This window comes from Phalangium opilio, unplaced genomic scaffold, assembly GCF_054372755.1.
Source record: "Phalangium opilio isolate 3A_F unplaced genomic scaffold, DU_Popi_V2 ptg000209l_1, whole genome shotgun sequence".
NCBI lineage: Eukaryota > Metazoa > Arthropoda > Arachnida > Opiliones > Phalangiidae > Phalangium > Phalangium opilio.
The window spans coordinates 22,574,561-22,584,755 of NW_028324217.1; the positions used below are offsets into that span (position 1 = coordinate 22,574,561).

The window sequence follows — 10,195 nt, forward strand, 5'->3', positions numbered from 1 at the left end:
CAGTATACTTTATCAAATACACCCAGCGCCATCTGTGCAAAAACGGAAGAACTATTTTGATATATTTTTCCCGCCAAAAAGTCATTTTAGCGCGAAAACCTTATTTAGCAACGCCATCTATTTGTAGCTCGAATAATATTTTAGTTAAGAATATCGCCGATAGTGGCGCTGGTGTCGAATGATAAAGTTTACATGGTTTTAAAAAGTGCGGCCTGTCTCGGGATATACGTTGTGACTCTAGAGGTATATATGTTCCTATCTCTATGACTGATTCGTCGCCGATTATTTTAAATTTTAAAATGTGAAAAATATCCCCCACCCCCAAAAAAAATTTCCGAATGATAACTAGCAGACACTTTAGAGTAATTTCGGTAGAGAGGGGGAGTGAACTTTGTATCCCCAACGTTGGGGGAAACTTTGTAAGAGATAGAGGGTTATGACGTTCCCATATATTGGAAAGAAATTACTCTATAAACCAGTGGGCGTAGAGAGGGGTGTAGACTGTGTATCCCCCTTCTAGGTGCGCTCTTGTAAGATTGGGATTGTATGCCAGTCTGGGGAAAAAAGGATATTTTTTAAAATTAATCCTTTGGACCAGTGACCCCCTAATGTCTGAAATAATAAACTGGTCCCAGCCTTTGTTCTCCTATAGATTTGTAATCAATAAACTGGTCCCGAGGACCAGTAACCCCCACTTTTTGAATTTTAAAACTACTCCAAGCAATTAATAAACTGGTTTTGGACCAGAGGAAGTGTGCTATTTCCCAGACTGTTGTACGCGCCCATTAGGGGCTGTGACACTGAGCTGTGATATAGAAGGGTGTTTGCTCACGTAGCACTGTCATTACCCTACAATTAGTGAAATAACGCAAGGGATAAATGAACAATAAACAGTGTTAAATACCTAGTAAACAGTGTTAACATCGGGATCGGCCGTTCTAAGAGAGTGCGAGATCTATATAGAGTGCTGTCAGTTGTGACGTCAAATCCAAGGTTAAACGTCACGAGTCTGCCTTTAACAATGGGCGGCCATGACAGTTACCGTTTTTTTCTTTATGGGAAAACCGCATGGGTGACGTCACACCGGCGCTTCTGACAGCACTCTATAGGCGATTAGGGTTAGGTGTCATCAAAATTTGAAGTAAAAGCGGCGGATGTCTTGTGATTCAACTCTTGCTTATAAAGAACAAAGATGCGGATTTCCATAGGCACATTTATTAAACCTTTTTTGCCTCTTTATAGTTTGGCACTTATAAAATTAAAATTATCTTTAAAAACCGGTTTTTAACTTCTAAAAAAATATTTAGCACAGCAAGTGTCTTCATCTTCCAGAGTAGATACTACCAATTCTAATTTGAATGATAAGTGCATTTTGACGCAACAACGGTCTTGTTCCAGCTTTTTCAGTGGGCAAACATTCTTTTCTGTTATGTTATGTTAAATCTATTTCAGGTTCCCATAAGTGAGATTTGACTGATAAATCCATTCTATTTCGCAAGTTTTCTACATCGATATGTGATCAAAGTAATCTTCTGCACCTTAGAAGAGTTATACTGTTCACATTTGAAGTGCTTTTTCACGAAGTGATTGCATTGATGATTGATCAAATTATGCTTATAGTTGCCAGTATAGTCACATTGATTGCATTTGAATATCTTTTCACAACAACTGTGAATGCGTTTATGTCTGATCAAATTACTATTGACCGCGCACCCATAATCACACTCACTGATCACATTTGAAGGGTTTTTCGCCACTGTGAACGCGTTGATGTTTGATCAAACCTCTCTTGTTCTTACATCTAAACTTGCAGTGATCACATTTTAAGGGTTTTTCACTTCTATGAATTCCTTGATGTATGATCAAAGTAGTCTTTTTCGAGCATCAATAGTCACACTGATCACATTTGAAGGGTTTTTCACCACTGTGAATGTTTTGATGTATGATCAAATCACTCATGTTCTTGCACCTAAACTAACAATGATCACATTTGAATCGTTTGTGTCTAATGAAATAATCCTCGCTCTTGCATCCAAAGTCACACTGATCACATTTGAATCGTTTTTGGCCAATTTGCATTTCTTGGCTATACATTTCCGAACCATACTCAATTGGTTCAGCTTTGAGGCATTCATCGTTAGTATTTTGATAATCATATTCAACTGGTTCATCTTTCACGCATTCGTTGCTGGCCTTTTGATTAGTGTCATTTTTCTCCTAAGCATATTGTAAATTAATCATGATTAGACTGATACTTCAACTAGATTTTCGCTTCTCAATTCTCATCAACATGAACATACCAAGAGATCTTCTTCAAGTACCTTTTTCAATTCTTCAATGACTGTATTGAGCCTTTCACTTTCCGCACTTAGTCTTTCTGTTTCCTCTCGTTGATGATTTAGCATTAGTGTAATTTTCATTTTCTCTTTCCTCGTATTCAGAATTAAAACATCACACTACGCAAAAAAAAAATTAAAACCTGTACATATCAGTATTGGCAGTGATACTCATTGTTTCAAAATAGTACTGTATCGGTTAAACCGATACTGATTCAAATTCCGTTTGATGGCGCCACATGATATTTTCTTAGTTCATTTTAAACAAATATATGGCGCTTTTACATGTAAAATGTTCATAGTATCACCAAAAGTGGATGAGAGGAAAAGTATGAAAATGGCCAAAAGTCGCGAGTCATCAGAGTTTGTAGTTGACCGTTTTATTGGCGTAGCTATACTGGGCCTGTTCACTCCCTTAAAATAGGTCTTGTGTTAATTCGCGGTTACGCGGTTACCGTCGTCTGCTATTGTGTATGCTAGAACTTCCTCGATTTGTGTTTGTAGTCAGGACAGAGTAGCTGGTAATGTTTTAAAAGGTATTTGAAGGTACAATATGGATTTGAGTAAGGTTATCTTAGCGATAGAAGAGCACATAAAACTAGATACGCTTAAAACAAATCTCGGTAATTTACCTATATAGCGCGAGCAGCTTGCGTCGTGATGCGCGTGATCAAGTGGGCTATGGTTAAACCAAGGAGCATAAATGTTTGAACTACTTTCAGTCGCGAGTTTGCAAGTCCATCAGTTACTAGTAAACTAAATAGTTATTGGCGAAACTTTGATGTCCCCGTTTTTTAACACGGGCTCTGTGGCCATTGTCATACTTTCCCTCTCATCCACATTTGGTATCACCGATTTATGCAAAACCCTAACAATATGGCTGATCTTCTACACACAAATTTTACCTTGCCAAAGGCAGGAGCCAATCAGAACTCGTCCGTGAGGGCGGAGCTAAAACTATCTTTTAATAAGCTTAGAGGGTCAGTCAATTCCACCCCTCGATTATAGGAACATCTAGTGGCATTTTTTTAAACTAAACCACAGCCGAGACTCGCTTTAACATGGAGGAAAGTGTATAATGGAGTAGAAATGGTTGTGGGTCATGTGCTGCTATGAACGTCTCCAAGTGTATGTACCTAGTGACTAGTGCTGCCACTTGGCGCCATTTTTCAAAACTGTTTTCCCATTTTATTTGTGTGAGAATAAACATTTTTTTTTAAGACATAGGGGACATTCTTGACATAAACGCCCAGCCCAAAAAATAAAAAAACGACCTTCAAGGAATACCATGTAAATTACCTTGGCTTTCAGTTCCTTAATTTGATCATCTTTGCTTTCCTAAAATAAATTTCAGTTTTATTGTAAAATATAAATTTACAGCATGGGTCTCTTAAAACAAATATGAATTACAACCTTCATATAATGTCTTTGAGGAGGAAACCCTGGAGATGTCATCTTCTCAAATGTGGTAATGGGGTCAGTTTGAATATTTTTCTCTGTGGTATTGAACACACTTTGGGTCCATTTATTACACATTTCCCCTTGACTTGTTTTCAATAAACATATATATATATATATTAGTTAACAGTGTAATTATTACTGTGAAAAAGAGGGTTTGGGGTCGCAATAGCGTAAGAACAGGCCTCAAAAACTTACTGCAGTTTGTCAAGTAGGAATGTGACAAATTTATCATTTTGTGATCCTATACCCCACCGATTCCTCTCCATTGTCCATCTTTGAAAAACTGCATTACTGAGCTTTATTCTATGGATAGGTTCTGCAAAACATAATGGATTTCTAATTTGTCAGACAGTAATTGGTTTAGTTCAATTTTTTACCTTTATTCGCCATAGTAATTTCCAAAGCCAAAATTTCCAAAAGTTTCCTAAGCCTTTCACTGTGATATTTTCCTGAACTACAAAAAAATTTCTAATATTTCAGTTAGTGTTATCATAGCCCACTTGATCACGCTGGCTGCACGCGCTATAGAAGCCCGCTCAATCGACCCTAAAAATGAGACTAGCATAGGTTCGGTCTAAAATGCAAACCCGTCTGGTTTTAACATGGGCCTGTATGGGAGGGGACCAGTTTTATCAACGTTTTTGACAATATTAGTGCATCCACTGGTTCAAATCTCACGAATTTTTAATGAGACGTGTATTGAAAGGTTTGATATTATCCTGTAAAATTTCAAGACTTCAGCTATAATAGTTTTTTTTATAAAAAATAAAAATCATCACATAGTAGAGAAATTGAAGGATTTATTTCTCTACTATGTGATGATTTTTATTTTTTATAAAAAAACTATTATAGGCATATACCTTAAAAGAACGGCCTTTTTCTAAATATAAAAGGGAAAAAATATATATAAAAAATAAATGATTTCTTACTACAAAATGATTAGCATTTAATTAGTCTTAAAAACGAGGGCTACTGCGCCATCCGCCATTGATTAAGTGGCGTCTGCTAAATCGAACCTCTTACCCCTTACCCTCTCTCGGCGTGTGAGAATACAACCAATCCCGTAGGGGTGAGTGGTTCGATTTAGCAGACACCACTAAACAAATGGCGGATAGCGCAGCAGTCCTTCGTTGTTTTTAAGACTAATTAAATGCTAATTATCATATTGTAATAATATAATATATAATATATAAAATATATTATATTATATATATTATATTAAGGTATAATGTTATGTTACCTCCAATTTTCCTTAAAATACTCCAACTTAACTTTAAGAAATTCTCCTAAAACTTTAATGAATAATTTGCCTTAAAAATAGTTCATCGTGGTTCTATGGCGGAGTGTATGAATTTTAAAACTACTTAGTTTTAGGATACCTACTACGTCAATAAATTTGCAAATGTATGTAAAGTCATGAAGCTGTTTTGTTGGATCAGATATAAAATCGCGGGTTTAATATTCTTTACACCGGCTTAAGTCTCAACTGGTCACCTTCCAAAAGGTGCCAAGCATATGTATATTAATAAGAGTGGCCAATAACATTAATATTTATTAAGAAAATTAAAACGCGTTGAACAATACATTTAAATAAATCTCCTTACAAAGTTTTAAATTACTTAGAGGTGTTTTGGATGTTGATGTGTGATGAAACTAATCTTCTTGTACTGGCATAGTCACAAAGATCACATCAGAAAGCTTTTTCGGCATTGTGAATGCGTTCATGTCTGGCCAAATCACCCTTTCGCTTACTTGCATAGTCACACTGATCACATTTGAACGGTTTTTCTTCACTGTGAATGAGTTGATGTGCGCGCAACGTACACTTCAGCCTACATTTATAGCCACATAGATCACATTGGAAGGGTTTCTCACCACTATGAATGCGTTCATGTCTGGTCAAATTTCTCTTACGCTTACTTGCATAGTCACACTCATCACATTTGAAGGGTTTTTCACTACTGTGAGTGAGTTGATGCGTGATCAAATGACTATTCTCTTTGCTAGAAAAGTCACACTGATCACATTTGAAGGGTGTTTCACCACTGTGAGTGCGTTGATGTCTGAACAAATCATGCTTCCGAGCACTGTCAAAGTCACACTGATCACATTTGAAGGGTCTTTCCCCCCTGTGAATGCGTTGATGTATTTTCAAATCATACTTCCGAGTACTTGCAAAGTCACACTGATCGCATTTGAATGGTTTTCCACCACTGTGAATGCGCTGATGACTGATTTGATGACTGATCAAATGACCACTCTCTGTGGTTACAAATTCACACTGATCACATTTGAAGGATTTTTCATCGCCGTGTATGCGTTGATGTTTGTTCAAATCATACTTCCGAGTACTTGCAAAGTCACAGTGATCACATTTGAATGGTTTTTCACCACTGTGAATGCGGTGATGACTGATCTGATGACTGATCAATTGACCACTCTCTGTGGTTACAAATTCACACTGATCACATCTAAAGGGATTTACACCATGGTAAAGACGTTGATGTCTAATGAAACAATGCTTCCACACACTACCAAAGTCACAATGCTCGCATTTGAAGGGTGTTTCAAGACTATGTGTCATGCTTTTATGCGCGATAAGATAATGCTTCCGTGTGCAGGCATGGTCACACTGATCACATTTGAAAATCTCTTCAACGTTCCTCTTTCGCATTTGAAGTTCTTCATCATTCTTAGAATATTCGCATCGAGTTGTAAGTTCATTCTTGGACTTTTCTACAGAAAGAAAATTTACCCATCAATATAAGTTTAAATCGAAGTCAGCACAAAAAGCTGAACCCTCTTTTAATTTGTGTCCCCTGTCTCCTTGATACAAATTTCTCAGATGATATAAAGTTCGGTTTGTTTTCAAAATCTAAAAGGTTAAAATGTCCGAAGTTTTAGCGCATTTTTATTCAAGTCATTTCTGTAAACCAGGACCCCCAGCCGAATTTCGAAAATATTTATAGGAATTATAGGTATTTTTTCATGAAAATATAGGAATTTATAGGACGTTTTTCCAGAATTATAGGATTACATAGGGCACTAAAAAAATGTGATCTAGCAAACGACAACTTAATAGATAATCTATTAGCTGCCCACAGGCCCAAGACGCAAAGCTCACCAGAACCATAATATACCGAGGCATTTTTAACTAGTTAAGCGAAGGGAGCTCAGCAATTTCGGTGTCTATAGTCAAATGGGATCTCGATAACTGAGCTAAATTTTGATAAATTTGATGCTAAACTATACCGAAACTTCGAAAAATATAGGAAATTATATGATAATATAAGTCATGTTCAAAAATATAGAATTTTGTCGGAATTATAGGACCTCTGGGTTCCCTGTATTTTGGACGCTGGTCAGTGTTATTTAATATTTTCCCATTCCAATACACTAAATGGAGTTAATTAAAATTAATAAATAATTAATTTTGAAAATGGCGGATTACATTTAAAGGAAAAGGGAAGATAACATAACATTATACTTTAAAAGAACGGCCTTTTTCTAAACATAAAAGGAACAATATTAAAAAAATATATGATCTCTTATTTCAAAATAATTAGCATTTAATTAGTCTTAAAAATAATCAAGGACTACTGCGCAATCCGCGCCTTTGGTTTAGTGGTGTCTGCCAAATCGAACCTCTTACCCCTACCTCTCTCAGCCTGTCTGAATTCAACCAATCCCGTTACTCCCGTAGGGGTAAGTGGTTCGATTTAGCAGACGGAACTAAACCAATGGCGGATGGCGCAGTAGTCCTTGATTGTTTTTAAGACTAATTAAGTGCTAATTATTTTGTAATAAGAGATCATTTTTTTTTAATATTCTTTCTTTTATATTTAGAAAAATTCCGTTCTTTTAAGGAATAATGTTATGTGACGTAATCTTTTCCTTTAAATTTTAAAGTTTTTACAAAAGGTGCCACCTGGTGCCACAAAAGTTAAAACTAGTGCCATTATTGAAACAAGGTAAAACGATAGTCTTAATCAGAACATTTAAGGTTGTTTTTACAACTGATTCTGCATAATAATGCTCTTCGCACGATATTTTTAGATTGAAAATCGTCGGCTATACACCCTTTCGACGAGTCTAAGAGGGAAAGGCGCGGGGGTAAAACTCTGCCTTCCATCTCGCTTTTTAGCGCCTGCGCTGTAGGCGTTTTGGATCTGAGAGTGCGCAAACACGGCACTGGAGCAACCCCCTTGTATCTCCCGATACTAAGGGTTGCCTACCCCCCTTTTTGCCGTCGAAAGGGTGTATTGCAAGATATCCCTGACCAGTTTTGGTGTTCAGTTGCTCACCATGCAGACCTTACTTCATAGTTTTTGGTTTATAGGGAGCTAACAACTGGCTAGGGGAACGAGATAGTCTGACGTCACGCAACCATTCTCTAGTTGGCATTTTTGCGCGTAGAATACTCTTTCCAACCGTTAGGGGGGATGAAATTCCAGTAAGAGATAGAAGGGTGTGACGTTTCAGGTTCAGAACTGTTAGCTCTCTATTGGTATCACCATAAGCTTATAAGATGTGTCCTATAATTCCTAATTCTAGAGACTTCATGAGAGCTAGTTCGAGAATCGATTTGCTACACTCCATTAATTTTGCAGTTCATCTTCCTATTTAGTCTGTATTAAGCCTTTGACAGCGCCAAAACCAGGCGTCGCTTTACGAGAATCTTACGTCACTTCATGACAAGCTCTCACTCTCAGTAACAAGTGAGAAACTTGTGGATCATGTCTTATGGTATCAATGCGCGAAACATGATACTAGGTACTCACACTATTTAAGAATAAAATTACTTACCAATTTTCGAACTAGCAGACGAATAGTTTTCCGCGCAATGTTCAAAGGCATCTAAGTTGGACACTGAAGTATCATTTTCAAGTTCAAGCGGTATAACCGGTAAGTCGCTTTCCAGATCAACCGGGGTCAGTTCAGGTGAACCGAAGCTCGGTTCAATATCTCCATTTTCATGAAGCTTATTTTTAGATTCCTGTGCTTCTAGTTTTTCAAACAAAGAGTCTATAATTGAATCGATCTCCATATTTCTTTCAAGGGACAATTCCAAATGTTTTTGACTTCGACAATCAGTTGAGGAACTCACACTTTCGTGGACTGCGATTTAATATCTCGATTTTCTCTCTTTGTCAAGGACCTTTGACACGTAAAATTTTAATATAATAAAAATAAATATAAATCTAGATTTCACATTGATAAGTTTAGTACAACAGAATTCTAAGTCGAAGCTTAAAAAACGTAAGTACTATGTTAATAATTATGTTATCATAAATTTTAAAATTATTTACGTTCATGGTTAAGTGGTTTTTTACCTATTCTTCTGCTAACTATAAGACCAATCTGGAATTCTGGATAGTGAAACACCCAGGAAATATCTCCGAGTGATTTTAAAATTACAATTCTGTTGAGATTTATTGGACAATTTGAAATACATAGTTTACAGGCATCTAGGATTCCTACCATTAATAGAAGGAGATTAGGCGACTAAAAGCGTAAAATCGTCTGCTATCGCCTGGTCTCCTTGTGTTAATGGTTGCAAATCTCCATTCCTGAAAACTATGTATAAGCACCTCCGGCCAATCGCGTAACGCCCTGCCTTCTTGATAACAAAATTCTCGTGGCACGCTCCTAGCCGAATGAAATTTGATAAAATTGTGCGAGATGTAGAGCGTGCAATAGCAATTTTGATAACAGTAATGCAAAACGTTACGTGATTGGTCGGAGGTGCTTATTTAAAACTATCCATAAAATCTCAACCTAATTTGAATTTTAAAATCATTTGGAAGTATTTTCTGAATGTTTCATTATGCAGCCTGGTCTTATAATTAGTAGAAGAATCGACAAAAAATCGCTTGAGTTTCCTTTTCACCCTGCTTTTAACAGAAGCTTCCGAGCACGTGGGTGGCAGTTGAAAATGAGCCACGAGCTCGAAAGTTTCTGTTAAATATTTTGAACTTTTATAATAAAGATTTAACCTGTGTATCTCTTCAATTTTTGATTAAACTCTATAAAAATAATGTTATCAGTTATAACTTACACTGTTATGATTATTTTCCTCTTTGAAGAAGTAGTAGTAGTTTCCCCTTTCATTTACCGTTATCTCTAGCAGACAGTTTTAGTTTTTGACCCCAGCGCCTGGGCCGTCCCATAGCCAACTCGATCACGCGCTCGCGGACACAAGCTGCTCGCAGTCGCGCGGCTACCCGGCTAGTTTCCTTTTCCTACGAGAGCTAGCTACTTCCGACTCACTTTCGTGAGTGTATAGCATATTTGGTGGTTAGAATTAGCAACCGATGGTGACTGTCATTTTTCAATTAACCCAAGATTTAGTAATATTATCCTAAAAAAGTTAATTAGCTTGTTATGTATCGGTCACG

The 10,195-nt window shown here is 36.8% G+C and overlaps 1 protein-coding gene across 1 annotated transcript; it reads right to left on the bottom strand.

Moving 5' to 3' along the window:
* Positions 1–285: 285 nt before the first annotated feature.
* On the bottom strand, positions 286–4,560 carry LOC149621319 (uncharacterized). Its single transcript, XM_089854752.1, has 6 exons — positions 4,175–4,560; positions 3,993–4,113; positions 3,747–3,882; positions 3,636–3,674; positions 2,301–2,456; positions 286–2,217 (listed from the first exon to the last, which is right to left on the bottom strand). The coding sequence occupies exons 1-6, from the start codon at positions 4,185–4,187 to the stop codon at positions 1,975–1,977; spliced, it is 708 nt and encodes a 235-aa protein (XP_089710878.1). The 5' UTR covers positions 4,188–4,560; the 3' UTR covers positions 286–1,974.
* Between the last annotated feature and the right edge of the window lie 5,635 nt (positions 4,561–10,195).